General features: G+C 43.6%; 1 protein-coding gene across 1 annotated transcript in view; it reads right to left on the bottom strand.

Moving 5' to 3' along the window:
* The window catches only part of cdh23 (cadherin-related 23), a 704,187-nt gene that overhangs the window by 439,039 nt on the left and 240,674 nt on the right, over nt 1–24,474 (bottom strand). Inside the window, exon 9 of the mRNA XM_041176120.1 lies at nt 14,562–14,674. Coding sequence (XP_041032054.1) covers nt 14,562–14,674 — 113 coding nt within the window. The remainder of the gene's footprint in view (nt 1–14,561; nt 14,675–24,474) is intronic.

Here is a 24,474-nt window from a genome sequence, read left to right as displayed (position 1 = left end):
CTGAGGTCAATCTGCATTGTCAAGACCTAACCTTTTGGGAAATGATAGCAGTCGGACTTAAATCAGTGACCAGAATTAAACTGTTTCGATGATCCACACGTTACACAAAATGAGGCAGAAAGGGAGCTGCACAGACGCAGGAAGAGTGCGTTGAAGCTGAATGTTTCTCTCGCAACTCGAATCAGTAGCCAGGCAAAGAGTGAAAACATCACCTCGGAGGACAGTGTAGAACGAAATGCATCAGAACTAGGTTCTTTAATTACTTGCGTACGTACGTCCCCTTAAAATATTCCTCTAAAACACTTTTGCTCGCTATTATAACAGAGAGATATTCACCAATTTAAAATGAATAGGTTAAAATTAAGGGTTTACCCCTGAGTTAAATAACAAAGGAATTTCATAACAATAGCCCACAGGACAATATTTGAAAAGCCTCATGTCCAGGCCCCACCCCCAAAATAATCCAATTTCCAGAACTTTCACTTTTGTTTCAGTCTTTAAAGCTCTAGGATCAATATTTTGATATTCAGTACAGGATTTCCCACCAGACATTTTTTTTTAGAAAAAACCTTTTTTTGGCAAAAGCTGCACACGCAAAGGAAATCTTCTTGGCCAACAAAGACAGCAGTTTCACCACATTACTTCCCAGCAGTAAGAAGGAAAGAGAAATAACTTGCGTGGATATAGCAGCTTTCACGTTCTCAGGATGTCCACAAATGCTTTACAAACAATGAGGTAATTTTGAAGTGTAGTGACTGCTATTAGGCAGGAAACATAGCAGCCAATTTGCACACAGCAAGATCCCACAAACTGCATGGTGATAATGATCAGACAATCATTTTTTTTTTTAGTGACGTTGATCGAGGGATAAATGTTGGCTAGAACACAGAACAGTTACAGAGCAGGAGGCAGCCATTCAGCCCCTCTTGCCTGCACTGGCTCTCTGTGAATGAGCAATTCATCTGGTTCCATTCCCCTGCCTTCTCCCCATAACCCTGCACCTTCTTCCTTTTCAGATAGCTGTCTTATTCCATTTCGAATGCTTCAGTTGAACCTGCCTTCACCCTGCTCTTGGGCAGTGCGTTCCAGACCTTAACCACTCTTCGAAAGAACCAGGGCTTTAAAGAACGTCATGTGTGGTCAGAGTTCTAAGTCTTTATTCCCCCTAACAGGCTTTTACTCCATTTCACAAAATACTAAATAAATTAGCGTGTTCGCTATAAACTGATTTTATTAGTTGGTCCCCTCACTGGGGAGATACTCTCTGCTCTTCTTCAAAATAGTGCCATTCGATTTGTTACGGCCACCTGAGAGAGATGGGGGGGCTTTTGGTTTAAGTCTCATGAGTGAGAACTTTTACCATTTACTCAATGTGGATGTTATCAATTTCCAGGCAATATTTGTACAGAAACCACAATGCCCAAGTTACATTCTTCAAACTCTCTTTTGGTTCTTGTTTATTTAATACCCATTCCCATCTCCTTGCATCTCTTCCCATTGGCCAGGTTTAAGAGCCAGGGTGACAACTTGCTTGCACACTTCTGCCCAAGTTAACCTGCCGCTCACACTACCACAAGGTGGATGAGGGTTTCCTCTCATTTCCCACCTTCCTGCTCAAACCTCTGCAGGTGGCACCAGCAAGATAGATTTTGTGTCTTGGATAAATGAGTTCGTTGGCCAACCGAACTCTAACTGCATGCCTTCCTCTGTTCTCCTCAATTGTTGCTTGCAATCAGTAATGGGGAGAGACTGATGTAAGAATAAACAGTGATGGTTTATTGATACATAGGACAGAGCACTGGGTCATATGTGCTCACTCAGAAACCTCCAGAACTAGACTTACAGTTCCTAGTTGCCCATGCTGTACAGTGATTCGTCAGTGCTGTCACATGATCAGTACACTTGTATTCTCTTAAAGGGACAGGGTACCTCACTTTACCACAATGGGCAAACCCAATATTTAACTAACTGTGTGAGAAACGCCACAGCCTGTGGCAGGGTGCATGACAGCATTGCTACGCTGAATGACCAGATCACCTTTTTAAGGGAAAAAAAAAATCAGCCGATGTAATTGCCGACAGGAGGTTTCTCCTGCTCAATCCACATGGGGAGGCAGTGACGTAGTGGTATTGTCACTGGACTGGTAATCCAGAGACCCCGGGTAATGCGCTGGGAACCCGGGTCCCAATCCCACCATGGCAGATGGTGGAATTTAAATTCAATAAAAATCTGGAATTAAAAGTCTAACGATGACCACGAAACCATTGCCGATTGTTGTAAAAACCCATCTGGTTTGCTAATGTCCTTGAGGGAAGGAAATCTGCTGTCCTTACCCGTTCAGGCCTACATGTGACTCCAGACCCAAAGCAACGTGGCTGACTCTCAGATGCCCTCTGAACAAGGGCAATTAGGGATGGGCAATAAATGTTGGCCTAGCCAGCCACATCCTGTGAATGAATTTTAAAAAAAAGATGTAGAGTGAAAAAGGAAGTGCAGCTGATGGAAAGACATGGCGGCTGCAAAGCTGGCAAAAGACCCGCCCTGCCTCTTTTCAGGAAGGTCGCTGAGCTACGAGACAAGCAAGGCAGCGGCGGGGCCCTCCCGAGAATCAGGACTCCAGGGGTGGAAGTCCCGCCTGCCGAGAGCTGCCGGCCAATCAGAGACCTGGCAGCTCTTGCGCTCAGCAGCACCACGGAAGGGGGTGGTGGCTGCCGCTGGAACAACAGGCTCCAGAGCCCCGGGATCACAGGGCGAGCCAGGCCAGAGGGAGGTCGGGAGGGGTTCTGCAGGGTTGGCATCCAGGGCAGGTGATGGCTGTCAACGGACTCCCCCCCTTCCTAATTTTGAATCCCTCGATCAGGCACCAAGGGAGCCAACAATCGGACTGCACGGGTTTTGGCTGCTGTGCATACTGCAGCTGGGTTAACACCAGAGGCGGTGAGATGTGGTCCTTTAGAGGTCGATAATTAGCCATTTACAGGCCTCAGCTGGTAGTGGACGGGAAGGTCGACCATGGGTCTTCTTGCCCACAACTTAATTCTGGCAGAAGCAGGAAAGAGGCAGTATTCGGCTAGGTCACCATCCAACACCTAATTAATCGACCTTTTCACCTCTAGGGAAAATACCAAGGGAGAGCAGAAGATTCTGCTGGCAGCCTCATGAGCCTGTTCCACCATTGTAACAGATAATCACTGATTTTGTACCCCGCCTCCATTTACATGCCTTTGTCTGTTCTCCTACCTAAATAAAAAGCTATCGATCTTAGCATTGACAGCTCCAATTATACCGGCAATCAGAGCCTTCTGTTGGAAGACTTCTAGATTTCCACTACCCTTCTCCCAAATAGCTGAGCTCTAATTTTAAGTTTAGACTCTCTCGCTCTGGATTCCCCAACTGCAGGAAACAGTATAATTACCCAACTGAATTCCTTTAGGTACGTACCTAGGCATTGATCCTTTCAAACTGATTAATCAAGGAAGGGCAGGATATGTTTCTTCACTCACCAATGTATACCGCAGCTCTAAGATGGCTGACCCAGTGCGTCTGCAATGTTCTAAATGATTGACTGGAGGGCTACATAAACAGCTCAAACTATATTAGGCTCGACAAGCTTTCACTTGGAATTTTGTTACAGCATTACGCACTGACTGCAGTCTGTTCAGGCATGGAATTGATAAGAACTGTGTGTGTGTGTGTGTGTGTGTGTGTGTGTGTGTGTGTGTGTGTGAGAGTGAGCGTGTGTGTGCGGTGTGTGCGCATGCAGTGTGTGTGTGTGTGAGTGAGAATGTGTGTGTGTGTGTGTGTGTGAGAGAGTGAGCGTGTGTGTGTGTGCGCATGCAGTGTGTGTGTGTGTGTGTGAGAGTGAGCATGTGTGTGTGTGTGTGTGAAAGAGTGAGCGTGTGTGTGTGTGTGAGCGTGTGTGTGCGCGTGCAGTGTGTGTGTGTGAGTGAGCGTGTGTGTGTGTGTGAGAGTGAGCGTGTGTGTGTGTGTGTGAGAGAGTGAGCGTGTGTGTGTGTGAGAGAGTGAGCGTGTGTGTGTGTGAGCGTGTGTGTGCGCGTGCAGTGTGCGTGTGTGGGCGTGTCTGTGTGTGGGGAGCAAATCCGTACACATACAACAGTTACAACACACAGAACGATATCATTGTGTGAAGATCTTCGAGATGTTTCTAGTGGTGCAATAAGACACAATATAAAGGGAAGTCTTTCTACAGGGGGGAAATGTAGCTGATGAAAATTCACAGTGCATTCAAAATATTTTCCCCAAGGAAGGCTTAGTTAGACTCAAGCATCTATCATCCAGTTCTGGCCTTGCTGTTAGCATGCTGCCGGATTCCAGTTATTGTCAGGTTACCTCGGAATATTTCACTGTTAAATGTTTCTTCAAATTTCGAAGCGTTGTAAATTCTGTCCAAGGCTGCAAAGATGCTAAAATTAGGGGTATACTCATGCAAGACGAGGAGTTAGTCTGACATATCCAACCCTCACACCTCTCTACAGGTGAAAGAGTTAGGGGCCTAGTAAGGGATGAGGGGTTGAGAATAAGGGGACATAATCTTAGAATTTAAACTAAGTGAATCAGCTAAAATGTCTTCGTGCCTAAGGTTGCAAGAATCTGGATGCCTGCTTAAAATGCCTTGGATATGAAGTCAAGTAAAGTGTTTTGAAGGGAGACGGATACACTTGCTTGGGAACTAAGGGGAATTGCATGTCCCCAGTAAGAACCCTGACTCGCATAAATCTTGGGCTGGAGAACTTGGACTATGACGCCACTTATCAGCACAGCTCCCAGCTGGATATTTGGGAACAGAGCAGGGAGGCAGAGAATTGGGCTTAAAGAGATGGAACTGCCATTGCTTAGAAAAATAACAGAGAGGGCTTAATGGTCTCTTTCTATTTCTTTTTTCAAATGGTCCTGTTAGTACACAGATGTTTTTGTGCATGTTCATTTTGTGCTGCTTTCATTAAGGTGAGGGCTGAGAGGTGGCACTCTTTTCAATTTTGGCTTCTGATTTTAATATCAAGCACTCACAGCTCATACATAACACGCTCATAATGCACCAGGCTTCCAATTCTCCCACTCTGCAATTTGCTTTAACATTAGCCTCTGAAGGCAGCGTTGCAAAATCTTGGCGAGTCACTGTTCTAAACTACCTTCTCCAGGGGTGGAAGCGATATTTATGTGTGAGCAAACTGCTCCCTGCTCTACTGCGCAGGACAGGTTTCCCATTCATGTTCTCAACATTAAGAATTAAACAGATGAAATTCACTAAGGTTTAAGTGCACCTAGATGCCATTTCAATTTCACACACCAATCGTTCTGATCTTTGCTCTGAGTGACTAAATTTGGGGACTCTGTCGTGGCAGTTTTCGAGCGGCGGACAGGCAAGGACCCGTAAATGTGGCAGCAGTTACACTTGCCTTTGGACGCTTTGCCAGCGCCTGCAGTGAGAACATTCACTTTCACCCAAAACGCAAGGTTAGTTTCTTTGATGGCAGAGAATGTCGTCGGGAGAAAAAGTGTGGGGAATTGAAAAGTGGGTCATCTGGTGCTGTCAGCTGTTAAAAACTCTGATCATCACAAAGCTGTCACCGCAAGCAGGGGGCAAAAAAATGGGTGCATCAAGGCCAAGAGGCAGGATGGTGATATTTCAAGCTGCAACTCTAGATGTGTTATTCAAGGAGATGTTGGAAGGAAGGTCCTTTCTGGTGCTGAGGGGCATTTGCGCTTCGAAAAAGAGCACAAGGGCATTGTGACTGGAAGTGGCATAAAAAAATCACTAATATTCCCTCCGTGTTTCCTGGCAAAGTAGCAGTTTTTTAAACATCCTTTCATTGGATGTGGACATCGCTGGCTAGATCAGCATTTATTGCCCACCCCTAATTGCCCTTGAGAAGGTGATGGTGAGCTGCCTTCTTGAACCACTGCAGTCCATGTGGTGTAGGTACATTCACAGTGCTGTTAGGGAGGGAGTTCCAGGATTTTGACGCTCTTGCTATTGAACATGTGATTGGCTCACTGGAGTAGATGTGTCAGATTGTGTGCAGGTCCAGATAAGCCACAACACCAAGACCCATGGCACCTTTGGTCTCATGGTATTCTGTTCACTTAGCTCAAGGAGGTCATCCATGCCTCGATGTGGAACACCGAAACTCAGCCGCTATCTCCTCATTGCTTTCTACCTTTGGGAGGACACTTCAGAAGCACAAGAGACGTGTTCCATACTCTGTCACCAAAAAGGAAGTTCCAGGATAAAGCACTGTAGACACCCCTGAACAAAAGACTTCAAGATACAGCAACATTTGGGTTAACTGGCATTCTAATGTGTTATTCCCATTCAGAATGAGGTGGGGAAATTCCGGAGAGACACTTTTTTTTTAAGGGCACGGATATAAAGTTGGAGCAATGCCCATCGTCTTGGTCTTCTCCAGGCTTTTGGGTCTATGTAGATGATGGCTGTACTTGGAATGTCACCAGCTACTGTTAAGACTCTGGCTGAGCAAACAGTTGGCTGACCACAGACATTATGATCCCTGATCGTTATCCTTTTGGATGACTTGTTTAACCAGCAATGCTCCTTTGCAGGGCGAGGTTCCATAAGATGCGTCAGGCTAAAATCAGGATTTCTTAGCCTGCCTTCATCACATGCCTATTCTGTTTCTGCCTTTCCTCTTTCAGAACCAGTATATTCAATTACAGTTCTCTCCGTTAACACCCATAAGGTGGTAAATGACGCACAGCCTTAAGGTGCGAATAGTAAGTGAGACTTCAAGGCACCGTTAAATAAGTAACAGCATTACTGGGTCAATAGGCATTACAAAATGCGATTACCAACAGATTATCCTTAAAGGTACTCAAACCAATATGATTAAACAAGCCAACGAATCAAGTGACTGTTGCATATGAACTTTTAACAAGGCGGTACAGGCAACATTAATAGGAAAGTAGATCACTTATTGTTCTGGATCTGTAGGAGCTTGCACAATACCTTGTCTGCTGATCCCTGAACCTTGGACGCTTGACAGTGTGGGACACTTAGCATGACAGTACATCAAAGACAATGGGTGCATGACAGGTCACAGTGCCCAATGGCACAATTTACCCACTGCCATTGTGCCACACTTCTAATGGCATCAAATATCATATTAACGGCCCCACTGTGAGAACCAACCTCACTCACCAGGCCCGCCTCAAGTTATATCGTTTCAATCAGAATAACTTGTGCGAGAATTTAGACACACAGAGAAAAAAGTGAAGGGGAAGAAAAAAAATTAAAGGGAGATAGAGAAGCAAAGAAGGGACTTTAAACATTTAGGCCTTAAAACATCTCTTAAGCTTCTCCCACCCAATGAAGTACTCAGAATTTCAAAGGTAGTCATTAGCTATGTAAACAGAGATGTATAAAACTTGGATTACTCTTAAATTTTGCCGTGAAGGGAACTGAAAAAAATAATCATGCAAGCTTACAGGTAACTTATATCCCAGGTTATGCTATCAAGATATAAGGGGCACCAGCACCTAAATAAATAGGATCCCTTCTGCAACAATTACTTGCAGAATTAACTGAAGCTTTTTCTAGCTGTTTGAAGTGTAACTATGCCTGCATTTCAGATTAAATAAAACAACTTCTACATTTTGGTACTTGTAGTATAAGATGCTAATGTATGGTGCAGATGATGATGTACCGCTGACACATATCAGTCATGTGTTAAGACTCTCATGAGAGAGATTGGAATGATACCTAACAGTTGCATGCCTACTCTGTAGCCTGTTTAGAAGTAGCGATAATAGGAGTAGTAATAAACAAGTATTGCTGAAAGGAGACGTGTCTAAACATTTCATCTGCACTCATCAGGACACTTTGCAAAAGCACCAAAATACTGGGGGAAACAACAATTTATATTATTTGTGAAGAGAGTGCTGATTGGTTGGCAAGTGGCGTTGTAATGGGGAATGCACCAGTGATGGTGACTGACATGGTATTCTTGCACGTGTCCTGATGAGTGCAAGATGAAAAGCTTTGACGTGTCTCTTTTTTCAGCAGTAAACAAGTGTCAAGCAGATATCAGTGTCCGTCTACAGTCTGTCTAAGAAACAAGTCCCGTGCCGAGAGTCCAAGACAGAAGGACCCAAGCTCAAAACATGGTGGCAGCGATGAAGACATTGATGTGAAAGACACATCAGTGTTACTGAAGGAACCACAAGAGTAAAGGAACCTTAGAAAGCAGCTGGAGAAATTTTGGTGGAAGGAGACAAACTGGAGGGAGGGAGGTAACAATGACTGTACCTGGGGAGCAGTCCCTGTCCTTGCTCCAACTATTTGATCGCCTTTAGGCCCCTCAGAGAGGCAGTAGGAGTTATGGAAACGCCATTTCCTTGAGTGCCGAGCAGCATCAGGTCTTCAGGAAAAAAGAGCTGAAGCTTCAAGTTAGCTCCTTTCTTTATGCAGTAGGTCCAGTAGCAGACAACATTCTCTTAAGGCAGGCTGTGCAGGAGTCCACTGCAGATTTTGATTCTATTATAAAGGCCTTTGATACCTTTTTCAACCCGCCACACAGCCCTGTTATCGAGCAGGTGATTGTGCGTGGAGCAGTCCCACCTCTAAGCGGCGAATTGTGCTACAATTCGTAGCAACTCCAAGGCTTCAAATGACTCTGCAGATTGACTAGGCCCTCGGACAGTGACTCCACCCATACGGAAGCCAACCAAACCAACCGAAAGGACGGGAAACTCCACGCCGGCAGCCATTTTGAGATGCTTGTGTTGTGGCGCAGAAACTCAACATAGACGCCAAGCTGGGGAGGGGGACTGCTTCCAGTGTGGCAAAACTGGACATTTCAAACAACTCTGCAAATCCAGCAGTTTTAATCGAAGTCACAGGCTAGCGAGTATTTACGAAACACATCTCTTCCAAGAAATGGAAAGTCCAGAAAACAACGACCCGACAGAATTCCTAGGGGAGGTAGATAGCCTTAATCCAGACTACTGGTCAATAAGGGTACAAGGATCAAGGCTTTGGTACCTCTTAAAATTGGTACTGGAGCTTCTGGGAGGGTTTCAGCTGATGATCCTTTATCCATCAAACATCAAATTACAAGGTCCAGGTGGAATTGGCCTTCCAATTGGTGGCAGGATTATTGTACCTCCTAGCTACAAGGGACACAGATTGTTGACTCTCTCCATGTTCTTTGCAATCAACATATATCCTCATTGAGTGGTGATGCTGACATACTTCCAGGAATCCTAGAAAAATAAACAGGCGATGCTCATCACTTGAATGACCCACTGTCCATCATACGACAGTCTTCAGCTTTTTATTTAGAAGCAGTGAAAACTCAGTCTTTAGGAGCTGAGGAAGTTTATACACTCAGCAGTAAGTTTCTTTCTTTCAGAGACACCATCCACAAGACGTAGGTCAGATATCGAAGTTATGAATCTCTCAATAAGGCCAGAGGTGGAGGATAGAGAAGGCACCGCAGCAGACAATGACCATCCCCATGAAGACCTACTGGACCTGTGCGTGATGAGGAACAATCCCTCGCAGTTCTGAATGATCCCTTGGAGGCTGAGATGCTGGAGAATAATACGTCTTTCCCAGTGACGGATGCACCTTATGATGTCTCTGTTGTCTTTCTAGAAGAATCAGCTGTGCTTTTAGTGACTGAGCAGCATTCGGATCTTAGTTCCACCGAATCTCCCAACGTATTGCCTACTTTATCTCCTGTTCTCCATGGAGAGTCTTTGAGGTGACGCTTTGCCTGAATTCAAGTTAGACTCCATGGAGGATCGCACTGCTAAAGAGTGGGTACCTTCCCAGGAGTGAAAGGTAATTGGCACCCATCAGTCCCAGCTGAAAGTAGTCTTCTCTTCAGAGCTGGAGGCCAGCACAGAAGCTGAGGCAGGATCTTGAACACTTCCGAAGCTGCAGAATCCTGTACAGCAGTCTTGTCCCAACTGTTTACAGGAAATTTCTCTCATTACAGGAGATGATGGGTTTTTTTTGTCTCCACATCTGCAGCAATTCTTCCCATTTCTCACAGTCGAGCAACCTCATTCAGAGAGAAGTGTGGCTCTCTTACCACTCCTTACAGCAAGTAGACAACCCTCCCAAAAAATCATTGGGAAATCATCTCTTCGTCCAGGTATGGTGGTCTTACAGGAAGTTGGTTGTTTTTTCCTATATCGTCTAAGTTCATTGAAATCTCAGATCTTCAATGCCTTTTCAGTCTTTGATACAGTGGATGATACAGCTCTGACAGTCTTCCCTGGAGTTGAAGATCATTCCTCTTCTGAAGCTTCTTCCCAGAGTCCTTCTAGGGAGCATCACGTTCTTCAGAGTGTCCTGATTCTCCTTTTCCAGTCCCAGAGGGTCCAAAGATCGATTCTCCTCAGTCTTCTCTTTTGCATCAGACTATCATTGTGCTTGCAGTTCAGTCATCCTGAAACCTACACTCTGCTTCCCAGCTATGCTGCCAGCAATGCAACTAAAGTGTTGTCCTACTCTGCAGATGATGACATCCTAACAGATGCAGAAGAAAGTTCTCATGTCTCATCCCTACGGGCCGAGAATATTGTAGGAAATTGAACCCCCAGCACTGAGACTTAGGGAGGGGAAAGAGTAGGAATTGGAGCTGAATAGAATCAGTAGCTATGTAAAAAGAAGTTACAGAAATATAATGTAACTACTTAAAGACATAGTTTCACGTTGTTGTTAAAAAGTAGGATAGCATGCATGGGGGAGGTGTAGTACAAGGGATGGAGTATGCTAATGTATGATGTGGATGATGATGTACCACTGACACTAGCCAGTCATGTGTTAGACTCTCATGAGAGAGATTGGAATGATGCCTGAGAGCAATGTACCTACTCTGTAATCTGTTTAGATGTGGTGCTAATAAACAGCAGGTACCAGAGTATGTCTACAGTATGTCTAAGAACCATGCCTCACGCCTAGATGCCTTGACAGAAGGACCCAATCTGGGAACCCCAGTACTGACTTTCAGTCCTCATCCCTGGACACCTGCTAGTCACAGGAACCAAGGGAAAAGCACCAGCCAGCAGCATTTATCTTTCCTGACTCTTCGTGCACACTGATGAATAGAATCATTTAATTCTGAACAGGTTTTGAGTTAATTGGATTTTCACAAGTAGATTTGGAAGAAAAAAAAATGCAGCCAACTCCATGGAGATGCTGCAGCTTCAAGCAGCCTGAGCTTCCATTCTATAAGTGCTTGCTGCTCAATCATTGTTTCTGCTGCTCGCATTGGCTTAGGTAGCCTAGTTCAGGAAACAGCCAGGGACCTTCCAGCATCTTACAATCTCAATGCAGCAGAGAAGGGAGCGATGTCTTAGGGTTTAAGAGAGATACAGACTCTGAATAAGGCTTTTCAGGGGCAGTCCAAACAACGGCTGATTGGCCACACACCGAACAGACACAACAGGAGCTCCACTGAGCTCTCAACTGCATCATTAATTTTCACACTCTTCCAAGTCCATTGCAAAGACGGCAGAACTAACCATAATCGCTAGCGTGGATACTTATTAGATGGGAGGCGCTGCTGTGGCATCACTCATAAATTGGAGGACATATTAGGGGTGAATTTCATCACAGCACTAACCCCCATCACCCTAACTTCAGCAGAGACTGGGAAGGAAGTGCATCCTTTGAACTGGTTCTAGGAAATTGAAGCCAATCAATCTCTTCCCCTCAGGCAACTATATATATATATATATATATATATAGATATATAAAATATATATTGTTATATATTTACATGCATCACACAGTCATTCAAACACAGCAAGCTAGATAGAGGGAATGGCTTAGATAAACACAGAGAGTATGACATAGAAATGAACAAACAGATATACAACATAGACAGATAGATACTCAGATTCATACAGCTGAATACACTGATACAGAAATATAGACAGGGATGTTAAAACACAAATAGATACAGACATACAGTTCGATACACACACACAGGCCCTAGATTCACTAACACAGGTAGATAAATATAGGCATATAGCAGTACAACTGGATGGAGATACTTAAATATATCAAGGTACAGAGCGATGTACAGATACAAATCTTTACAAGGCAGAACCACCGACAGATAACAAACAAGCCAATATGAGACAGAAAGATGCTGTTACACATAGGAACATGTATAGATAGAAACACATATACTGAAAAATGAGAGAGACAGACAGAAAAATAGAAACAAATGTCTTTGCTGCTAAAAAAGTCCATTAAACTGCATGACATATATGTGTACAAAACCCTTTTGAAGTCACTGAGGTGAAAGAACCTGTTAGTGGCTAAAATCTCTTTTTTGCCACATTAATGCGCTGGCAGCTTGAACCATGACACCAAGAACAGAATTCTTGGGCAGCAATTTGGAAAAAGAACTGAGGAGAAAAAAAATTGCACAAAATGTTGCTTGTGACCATTGAGAAACAGGACCGATTATTTCCCTTGGATTTTTTTTTAACAAGATGTATCACTGTTTCCACTTGGAGATGTGCTAATGTGCTTTGCTATTGCTTCTCAAGATATAAGCACATTAGACTCTTGGACTTCAGTAATTACAGCTCCCAATAAACTGCTTACACATTTGCACACCCCTCAGCAGTACATTAAATACTCCCATCAATACAGAAGGATGCTCTCAATGCCAGAAAGAAACAATCGAATGTGAGGAAAGGCTTGGCTAAATTCCCAGACCTGAAATGCAGCTCACTGGCTCATGAAGCTATACCTACCATGCTGGGGTTGACTCATCATTAATATCCGGCATTGTTCTATGACACAAATATCACAGTTGGGCTTTCATCAGAACAGAATGCATACGCATTGATGTAACAAGCCTACTTTACATCTCATTAAACATGTGCAAAATGAATCATCCTGTGCCTGCATCCACAATGGGAAGCCCTCACCTGGAGAGGGAGGAGGGGCGACCATCAAGCCTGCAGCAAGGGTGTGTAAGAGATCATCTACCAAGAGTCTCAAATTGTGAGGTGTATTAATAAGGTAAACGGGAAATAATGATTATACAATGGACAGGAAGACAATACTAAGAGGGTAAATTATCAGATTAAGAGAATAGAACAAAAAGACCATTTTTGGCAGAGGATCTGGAATTTCTTCCCAGGAACAATGATGGAAATAGAATGAGAGATTTTAAAAAGAGATTGGTAAATATTTTTTTAAAAAAGGGAATCATAAGAGGGAATGGGGCAAGAATAGGGTGAAGCGGATGCAGTGGGCTGAATGGTCTATTTCTGCTTTGCTCCTGGTCAGTACATTTTGAGTATAGTGTATCACAGAATGATCAGAATATACGAGGAGGCCACTTACATGTCCGCACCACTCTCCGCAAGAATAATTCAGGTAGCCCCGCACCCCTGCCCTTTCCCTGTAACCCTGCAAATCTTTCACCCTCAGGCGCTTTAACCATTCCCCTTTAAAAGCCCCCAATTGATTCTGCCTCCCCCACCCAGTGCATTCCAGCTCATCAGGAGTATCCATTGATACACAACATGTAAATAACCTCTGCATAAGTTTATAAGATATCGAGAAGGAATGAGAAAGTCCCCTGAGCACATTTTCTGCTTGACCCGACACTGTGCTGAGCCAAAGTGCAGAGATAATGCTTCCTCCCAAAATCTCACAGCAACACCCACCCACTCCGCAGCCCCCCCCCCCCCGCCCCCAATCCACCCCCCCCGCACCCTTCACCCTCCAGAGTCAGACTGCGAGCAAGCCCAGAGTTATACTGTGACTCTTACAAAGCAATGCTGTAAATTCAGCCATGGAAACCAATCTGACGAGCAACACTAGTATTGGTAATTTCAAGGTAAAAGGGTTAGCGAGGGAGCTGATCATTTTCCACCCGTAATGATTCACTGGGCTCCGATTCCGAAGCGTCACAATTCCAAATGTAAAGGATGAGCACAAAAATCCCCTCCTTGAGGTGTTTTAGTATTAGGAGAGTTCTTTGTTACATAAGACCCATTGGTTTGTGATAGTTTCAATAATGGGTTATGGGGAAAAGCACAAAAGCGGCATTGAGAATCATCAAATCAGCTGTGATCTCATCGAACGGCAGAGCAGATTTGATGGGCTGAATGGCCTACTTCTGCTCCTACGTCTTATGTATGAAATATCTTTCCCTGCTTTTTAACAGGAGGTGCTAAATGAATGAGTTAATACACTTGTTAAAATCATGGACCGATTAATTTCAAAAAGCAAGTCATTAAGGAACAGAACAATAAAGTTCACTTCGTATTTAACAGGCACTCAGCAACATTCCCTCTAATTTTTTCTTTCCAAATTTGGGGGCAGTTTCTTTTTGTGTGTGGTACTATCCACATGCAGTAATTTAAAGGGCCTAGGCTTGTGCCTTTGCAATTCCAGTAGATCTTGGCAAAACATCCAGTGTTCATTTTATTTCCCTTGAAGGGCAGCAGCAGTGCTGACCAAGGCAGTTCTCAACATTCATTTGTACCGAATCTCGCTTGCTTTTGCTGATGAAAGGGTCTCAGTTGGAATCACTCACCCTTACAGTCAATATAAACCCTGAGCTGTAGAGGGGATTTTCTCGATCCAAGGGGCCGTTGAGAGTCAGAGCTCCACTGATGTAATCTAAGGCAAAGATGCTGTTGGTATTACCTGTGAAAATAAAAGCAGCCCAGTCTATTAGTCACCCAGAGCAGATGGACAAGCTGCAATAAGCTAAAAAAAAAAACACTGAACAGGCTTCATCATCTACCTGGTTTCTTTGAGACAGACTGTGTCTACTGTAACAGCAAGAACACAGTTATCTTGTGACAGGCTAAACAATAGCATACAATAACAGAAACTGTACTGCAAAGACTGTCTAAATGTTTAATAAGCCAAGCTTGGACTGAATCCTAACAAGTCAGTGAAGGCAAATAAACTAAACCATCACAACTGCTACAAATTCAGGGCAAACAAATCTACCCACTCATTTCATTTGCATCGAAGGCTACACACCATCTTTCCGATGGAAGACACCCCCCAGTTCTGTAACACCCCAATGAAAAATCCTTTGTTTACCTGTTGAATGAGCGCATCAATTGGTACATGGGCTGACTCGGAAACACCACACAAATGATCTCGATTACAGGGTGGAGTTAACACACCGAGAAATCCCCAGGGACAAAACACCCTGAAGCAGTCAGGAAGCTCAGACTTGGCAACCGCTGCTCAAGGTTCCAGTTGAAGGGTTAAGGTGGCACTGCAGCAGACTGTGGTCAAAGTCTCCACGATCAATACGGGACAGGCAAGAGCGGGCAGCGGCACAAGTCATGATGGGCCAAATAGTCTCCGCTTGTGGTACACCTTTTTCTGAATCACAACTTTACAGTACAGGGGGATATTGTACCAGAGATATATCCGGTTAGCCTTCCTTCTCTGCCATATTACTCCAGTTAGGCTGGTGTTCAGTGGGATACGCTCATAATTTCAGTTTCCTGCCCTTTCCAATATACCTTCTTTAAGTATGAATCCACTCTTTCTTCATTAACTCATCCACCAATTTTTTTTTGTTTGTGGGATGTGGGCGTTGCTGGCTAGGCCAGCATTTATTGCCAATCCCTAGTTGCCCTTGCTCAGAGGGCACTTTTAAGAGTCAACCACATTTCTGTGTGTCTGGAGTCACATGTAGGCCAGACCAGGCAAGGTCAGCAGATTTCCTTCCCTAAAGGACACTGGTGAACCAGATGAGTTTTTATGACAATCGACGATAGTTTCATGGTCATCAGTGGACTTTTAATTCGAGATTTTTACTGAATTCAAATTCCACCAATTGACATGGTGGGATTCGAACATAGATCCCCAGAGCATTACCCTGGGTCTGTGGATTACCAGTCAGTCTCTAGACTACCAATCCAGTGACAATGCCACCACACCACTGCCTCCCTCCTTCTCCTCTTGTTGGGGGTTTGGCTTCATGGACACCAAATCTTGTCCAATATCACATCCAAGGGAATATTGTTTTTAAGATGATCATCCACGATCTTATTGAATGGCGGAGCAGGCTTGAGGGGCCGAGTGGCCTATTCCTGCTCCTAATTCGTATGTTCGATGTATATCATCTCTGAATGACTCCTGTCCTCCAGCCCATCATAGGTTTTCCACACCACCCTCCCACTTTTCCCTGCCTCTTCTACTTTTTCATCGTGCTAAATCTCTAGCTTCTTCTAGTTCTGATGAAAGGTCATTGATCTGAAATGTTAACTCCATTTCTCTCTCCACAGATGCTGCCTGACCCACGTTACCAGCACTCTCTGTTTTTTTTTATACTTATGACAAACTGGAAGAAGTGAAACTAATAAAAGTGATCACACTGGCAGCCCCGATGGTGCTGTGCTATTTGCAAACTATCCGAGTGTCTCGGAAGATTCTTAATGAAACTTTGTGCTCCCTTCAAAAACATTTCCCTTTTATTATTTATGTTTTGACACAGACTTCAATTGCAGAGAGGAGATATGCAGCATATTCTGCAACAGCAGTAACAAAGATACAAAAGGTTTATTACTACAAACGTTCACATTTTGGAAGCAGCTCTATTCAATTTGAACAGAGTTTGATAAGTCCCTTGCTGCCTACATCAAAAGGTAGACAGTTTGAACACTGGCTGAATGCGAAAGCCACACAGGAGAAGACATACTCGCCACTTCAACACACAGCATGGTTCTGAGCCCTAAACAAATCTACTTTTCATTAAAATTAGCCCCACCAAAAACTGCTACATTAACAAGGTAACAAGCTGATGCCTAACAATCCACAATGACGACACATCCATCAACATTCTGGGATGACCACAGACCAGAAAATTAACCAGGCCAGCCACATGATTACTGGTCGAAGGTTGGGAATTTTGGGGAAGGTATCTCACCTCCCCACTCCCCAAAGCCTGTCCACCTTCTACAAGGCACAAGTCAGGAGTGTGATGGGATTTGCCTGGATAAGTGCAGCTCCCACAACGCTCAAGAAGTTCAACACCATTCAGGGCAAAGCAGCCACTTGATCGGCACCCCATCCACCAGCTTAAACATTCACTCCCTCCAGCCACCAGTGCACAATGGCAGCAGTGTGTACCATCTACAAGATACTCTGCAGCAAGTCACCAAGGCTCCTTCAACAGCACCTTCTAAATCTATGATCTATGACCACCCAGAAGGACAAAGGCAGCAAACGCATTGGAACACCAGCATCTGCAAGCTCCCCTCCTAGTCACACTCCACCCTGAGTTGTAACTTCATCGCCGTTCCTTCACTGTTGTTAGGCAAAAATCCTGGAACTCCCTTCCTAACAGCATTGTGGGTGCACATACACTACATGAACAGCAATGGTTCAAGAAGGCACCTCACCACTATCTTTCAAGGGCAATTAGGGATGGGCAATAAATGTTGGCCTAGCCAGTGAAGCCCACATCCCATGAATGAATTAAAAAACACATGAATAATGATCACTTAAAGAAGGGAATGATCAAGGTGTTTGTGCCCATGACATTGTACCACAGCAAGAGTTGGCACCTACTGGGGAGCCGGCGAAATTGAAGGGTTATCAAAAAACAAGACAAGATGGCAGCCTTTTCTAGAAGCAATTAATTTTACACAAACACTCAAAAACACGTGCGAGTGTAGGGCTTTAATTTTCAAAAGTTCTTTTTGCAAAGGATTTACAGCAAAAACTTACAGTAAAGATTGAGTGTGAATGCAAGTGTTCCAAGAGATGTAATTAGAATGGAAAGCACACTGAGCCAGGGAAAGACCTGTTAGGAGAAGTGAGCAAATGTTTGGTTGAGGATCATAAGAATTAGGAGGAGTAGGCCATTTGGCCCATCAAGCCTGCTCTGCTATTCGATAAGATTATGGTGGATCTGACTGTGGCCTTAACTCCACTTTCCTGCTTCATCCCATAACCTTCCCTAGTCGATCAAAAACCTATCTAACTCAGCCTTGACTATATCCAATGACTCAGCCTCCACTGCTCTCTCTGGTAGTGAAGTCCAAAGATTAACGACCTTCCGAGAGAAGAAATTCTTCCTCTTCTCCATCTTAAATGGGAGCCCTCTTATTTTTAAACTGTATCCCTAATTCTAGATTTCCTCTTAAGATTAACTTGCAGGATGAGTCGGTAGTTGGGAAGGCAAATGCAATGTTGGCACTTATTTTGAGAGGACTAGGATATAAAAGCAGGGATGTGCTGCTGAGGCTTTATAAGGCTCTGGTCAGAACACATTTAGAATATTGTGAGCAATTTTGGGCCCCGTATCTCAGGAAGGATGTTCTGGCCCTGGAGAGGGTCCAGAGGAGGTTCACGAGAACGATCCCAGGAATGAAAGGCTTAACGTTTAAGGAACGTTTGAGGACTCTGGATCTATACTCGATGGAGTTTAGAAGGATGAGGGGGGATCTGATTGAAACTTACAGAATACTGAAAGGCCTGGATAGAGTGGACGTGGGGAAGATGTTTCCATTAGTAGGAGAGACTAGGACCCGAGGGCACAGCCTCAGAGTAAAGGGAAGACCTTTTAGAACAGAGATGAGGAGAAACTTCTTTAGCCAGAGGGTGGTGAATCTATGGAATTCATTGCCACAGAAGGCTGTGGGGGCCAGGTCATTGAGTGTATTTAAGACCGAGATAGATAGGTTCTTGATTGGTAAGGGGATCAAAGGTTACGGGGAGAAGGCGGGAGAATGGGATTGAGAAACTTATCAGCCATGATTGAATGGCGGAGCAGACTCAATGGGCCGAATGGCCTAATTTCTGTTCCTATGTCTTATGGTCTTATGGGGCACACTCTCTCAACATCTACCCTGTCAAGCCCCCTCAATTTTATAAATTTCAGTAAGATTACCTCTCATTCTTCTAAACTCCAATGAGTATCAGCTGAACCTGCTCAATCTTTCCTTATAAGGCAACACCTTCATCCCAGGAATCAGCCAAGTGAACCTTGTCTGCAATGCTTCCAATGCAAGTATATCCCTCCTTAAGTAAAGAAACCAGAACGTACCCGGTATTTCAGACATGGTCTCACCAAAGCCCTGTAAAGTTGCAGCAAGACTTCGACCGTAAAGCCATAAGATGCAGGAGCATAAGTAGACCATTTGGCCCATCTGGTCTGCTCTGCCATTCAATGAGATCATGGCTGATCTGATAATCTTCAATTCCACTTTCCAGCCTTTTCCTCATAACCCTTGATTCCCTTACTGACTAAAAATCTGTCTATCTCAGCCTTGAATATGCTCAACGACCCAGCCTCTACAGCCCTCTGCAGTAAAGAATTCCACAGATTCACTACCCTCAGAGAAGAAATTCCTCCTTATCTCTGTTTTAAATGAGTGACCCCTTCACTCTGAGATTATGCCCCCTGGTCCTAGACTCTCCCATGAGGGGAAACAACCAATGAGCATCTACCCTGTCAAGCCCCCTAAGAATCTTATATGTTTCAATAAGGTCACCTCTCATTCTTCTAAATTCCAATGAGTACAGGTCCAACCTACTCAACCTCTCCTGATAAGAAAATCCCTTCATACCCAGGATCAACCTAGTGAACATTCTCTGGACTGCCTCCAATGCCAGTATATCTTTCCTTAGAGAAGGGGACCAAAACAGCTCACAGTAATATAGGTATGGTACTTTGTATGGTTTTAGCAAGACTTCCTTATTTTTATACTTCATTTCCTTTGAAATAAAGGCCAACATTCCATTTGTTCTCCCTATTACCTCCTGAACTTGTATGCTAGCTTTTTGTGATTCATGTACGAGGACCCCCAAATCCCTCTGTGCTGCAGCTTTCTGCAGTCTTTCTCCATTTAAATAATATTCAGCTCCTCTATTCTTCCTGCCAAAACGTATAACCTCACATTTTCCCACATTATATTCCATCTGCCAAGTTTTTGCCCACTTGCTTAACCTGTAGACTCTTTGTGTCACCCTCACCACTTGCCTTCCCACCTATTTTTGTGTCATCCACAAACTTGGCAATAGTGCATTCACTTTCCTCATCTAAATCATTAATATATATTGTAAATAATTGTGGCCCCAACACTGATCCCTGTGGCACTCCACGAGTTACAGGTTGCCATCCTGAAAATGCCCCCCTTTATCCCAACTCTGTCTTCTTTTAGTTAGCCAATCCTCTATCCATGGTAATATACTACCCCCATGGGTTTTTATCTTATTAAGTAGCCTAATGTGCAGTACCTTATTGAACAACTTTTGGAAATCCAAATATGTTACATCTACTGGTTCCCCTTTATTTATCCTGCTTGTTACCTCCTCAAAGAATTCTAATAAATTTTGTCAGGCATGATTTCCCCTTCATGAAGCCATGCTGATTCTGCTTGATTATATTATGTATTTCTAAATGCTCTGCTATTACATTCTTTAAAATAGATTCTAACATTTTCCCAATAACAGATGTTAAGCTAACTGGCTGAAAGTTACCTGTTTTTGTCTCTCTCCCTTTTTGAATAAGGGTGTTACATTGGCAGTTTTCCAATCCTCTGGAACTTTTCCAGAATCTAAGGATTCTTGGAAGATTACTACCAGTGCATCCACTATCTCTGTAGCTACTTCTTTTAATATCCTAGGGTGCAACCCATCACGTCCAGGAGACTTATCGGCCTTTAGCCCCATTAGTTTCCCTAGTACTTTCTCTCTAGTGATAATTATATTTATTTCCTCCCCCTCTTTTGCCCCTCGATATTTGGTGTTTTTGGAATGCTATTAGTGCCTTCTACCCTGAAGATTGATGGAAAGTATTTATTCAACTCCTCTGCCATTTCCTAGTTCCCCATTATTATTTCCCCAGCCTCATTCTCTAAGGGACCTATGTTCACTTTTACTTCTCTCTTCCTTTTTATATATTTAAAGAAGCTCTTACTATCCATTTTTATATTACTTGCTAGTTTACTCAGTTAATTTTCTCCCTCTATTATTTTTTTGGTCATCTTTTGTTGGTTTTTAAAACTTTCCCAATCCTCTGGTTTACCACTAATCTTTGCCACATTGTATGCTTTTTCTTTCAATTTGATAACATCTTAAACTTTCTTGGTTAACCATGGTTGGATTATCCCCTTCCTAGAATCCTTCTTCCTCACTGGGACATATCTTTGTGAGTCATGAACTACTTTCTTAAACATTTGCCAATCTTCATCAGCTACCTTTTCTACTAAACTCCTTTCCCTGACTTCCATACTTTTATATTCCAATCCCCCTGCAATAAAGGCTAACGTTCCAATTGCCTTCCTAATTACTTGCTGCACCTGCATACTAACTTTTTGTGATTCGTGTGCAAGAGCACCCAGATCCCTCTGTACCAAAGCATTCTTCAACGCCTCTCCATTTAATTAATATTCTACTTCTCTGTTCTTCCTACCCAAATGGACAACCTCACATTTTCTCATATTATACTCCATCTGAAAAATTTTTGCCTACACACTACTTCAATCCCTTTGAAGATTCTTGGTTTCCTTCTCATAACTTGCTTTCCTACCAATCTTTGAATTGTTAGTGAATTTGGCTACAATACAGTTGGTCCCTTTATCCAAGTCATTAATGTAGATTTTAAATAGTTGAGACCCCAACACGGATGCCTGTAACATTCCACTTGTTAGTTAAGCTGAAAATGACCCATAAATCCCTATTCTTTTTCCCCTTAGCCAATTCTCCATCTATGCTAATATATCATCCCCAATGCCATGAGCTCTTGTTTTGTACAATCTTTCATATGGCACCTTATCGAATGCCTTCTGGAAATTCAAATACACTACATCTATTGGTTCCCCTTTATCACAATGTTTGTTACGTCTTCAAAGAGCTCTAATAAACTGTCAAACATGATTTCCCTTCAACAAAACAATGTTGACTGCCTGATTGTATTATGATTTTCCAAATGTCTTGCTACTGCCTCCTTAATAATGGGTTCTAGCATTTTACCAATGCCCGATTGTTAGGCTAGCTGGCCTATAGTTTCCTTTTTGTCTCTCTCCTTTCTTGAACAGAGGCATTACATGTGAAGTTTTCCAAACCACCGGGACCTTACTAGAATCTAGGGAATTTTGGAAGGTTACAAGCAATACATCCACTACCTGCAGCCACTTCTTTTAAGACCCTAGAATTCAGGCCATCAGGTGCAGTGAACTTGTCAGCCTCTAGTCCATTAGTTTTCCCAGTACTTTTTCACTATTGATTGTGATAGTTTTAACTGCCTCCTTCCCTTTTGCCTCCTGATTTTCTGCTATTCCTGGGATGCCTGTCTTCAGCTGTGAAGACAGATACAGATACAGAATACGTGTTCAAAATCCCAGCCATCTCCTCGTTTCCCCAATATTAATTCCCCAGTCTCACCCTCTAAGGGGCCAACACTTAGTCGAGCTATTCTTTTCCTTTTTATATACCTGTAGAAACTTTTACTGTGTGTTTTTATATTTCTTGCTAGTTTTCTCTCATCCGCAGATTTCTTCCTCTGTTTTTTTTTAAGTCATCCTTTGCTGATTTCTAAAATTTTCCCAATCTTCTGGCCTACCAGTAATCTTTGCAGCATTGTACAGCCTTTCTTTCAATTTGATTCCATCTTTAACTCCCTTGGTTCAACACAGATGATGCATCTTTCTTGTGGAGTCTTTCTTAATGGAATATATCTTTGTTGGTTTTTCAGCGTGGAGAGGGGAAGAGAGAGAGGAAGGAGTTTAGTTTGGCGATTTCAGAGCGTAGGGCCCAAGTATATGAAGACAAGGCCGACAATGAATGAGAAAAGCTAGAGGGAAATGCGTAAGATGCCAGAGCTGGAGGACTAGAGTTTTCAGGAAGCACGTTTGTAGGATTTAGAGGGTTCGTACAATGACAATGACTTGCATTTATTAAGCACCTTTAGTGGAATAATGCATCTGAAGGCACTTCACACGAGCATTATCAAACAGACTTTGACAGCAGATCACACATTAGACAGATGAACAAAAGCTTGGTCAGAGGAGTAGATTTTAAGAAGTGTCTCAAAGGAGGAGAGAGGGATAGAGACGAGAAAAGGCTTAGGGAAGGAATTCCACAGCTTAAGGTTTTGAAAGCAGAAAGCAAGGCCCTCAGCTCAGGAAATTTCCCCCCCACGCCCCCCCCACCCCAAAGCTCTCCATCTCTCAATCACCCCCTCCCTCCCTGAAAGCCTCCCTTAAAATCCACCCCTTTGATCAAGTCCTAATATGTCATGTGACTTGATGCCAAATTTTGGTTGATGTATTAGAGGTGCTAAATAAATCCAAATTGTTGCTGGAAAGTTTTTAAAACTTATTTCATTTTTTCTGAACTTTCTAGACGTGAGCACTTTTTGTTCCTGTTTAGGCTTTTTTTTTATTTGTTGTTGTTGCTCTCTTCGTCTCTTATTCCCACTGGTGCTCCTTGCAACTTTCCAGCTTTCAGCTGCTATCGTGCATGTGGCAGCCGATGTGGGCAGGCTCGAAACCCCCTTGGAGAGTTCAACTGGCACTGCTAAACTTGAAGGAGGTGGAGCAGCGCCAAGACGGCAAAAAGAGCAGCTGGTGATCGCACCTCGGCTATGCTATTTCCCAAAGGCTTGCATTTACTGACTCAAACAATCTTTCTGGGGCATGTCAGATAAAACGTGTCTTTAACCTCTCCAGATCACCAAGGGGCCATCAAAGAGCTGTGCCAACTCCCGGGAAGTTGGCACGAAGACAACCTCTGAACATTGTGACGGCGCACAGTCCTGGGGGCACACATTAAGTTTTTACCCCACCAGATGCTACTAAACCAACAAGGTGATGGACAACATCAGCATCCGATGCATTAAAGCAAATGGCAGTTTTGTTCATAAGTCTCATGTGGGCTGTGTCTCAAATTTTGTTTGATGCCGATCCTGGGTCATCTTACTATGCTCCAGATTCTGCAGAAATGCAAGTTATTGTTTAAGCAGGCCCCTGGATCAGAACAGGGGAGTCACTCGAAGGTAAAAAACATTTGCTTTAAATGCAAGAAGCTTAAATGAGGGGCCAAGGCAGAGCACAATCAAGATTGGAAACAGCCGGGGAGAAAACAAATTAAATCTAATATTAGTGAACGAGGGAGAGAAAATTGACCCTTCTGACAAAAAAGTTTGATTTATTGCTAGGATAGCGTAAGGAGCTCACAAATAGGAAGAGTAGGAGTAGGCCAGATGCTGCTTCAAGGCTGCTTTGCCATTCAGCAAGATCATAGCTGATCTTCGACCTCAGTTCCACTTTCCCACCCCAACTCCATATCCCTAAGATTTAGTTAAATTCCAAGGATGTTGGCATCATGGGATGTTGGCATCACTGGCTGGGCCAGAATTTATTGCCCATCCCTAATTGCACTTGAGAAGGTGGTGGTGCATTGCCTTCTTGGACCGCTGCAGTCCATGTGGTGTAGGTACACCCACAGCGCTGTTAGGGAGTTCCAGG

The sequence above is a fragment of the Carcharodon carcharias genome, chromosome 28 (genome assembly GCF_017639515.1).
Source record: "Carcharodon carcharias isolate sCarCar2 chromosome 28, sCarCar2.pri, whole genome shotgun sequence".
NCBI lineage: Eukaryota > Metazoa > Chordata > Chondrichthyes > Lamniformes > Lamnidae > Carcharodon > Carcharodon carcharias.
This window is presented reverse-complemented; position numbering and strand designations above follow the sequence as displayed.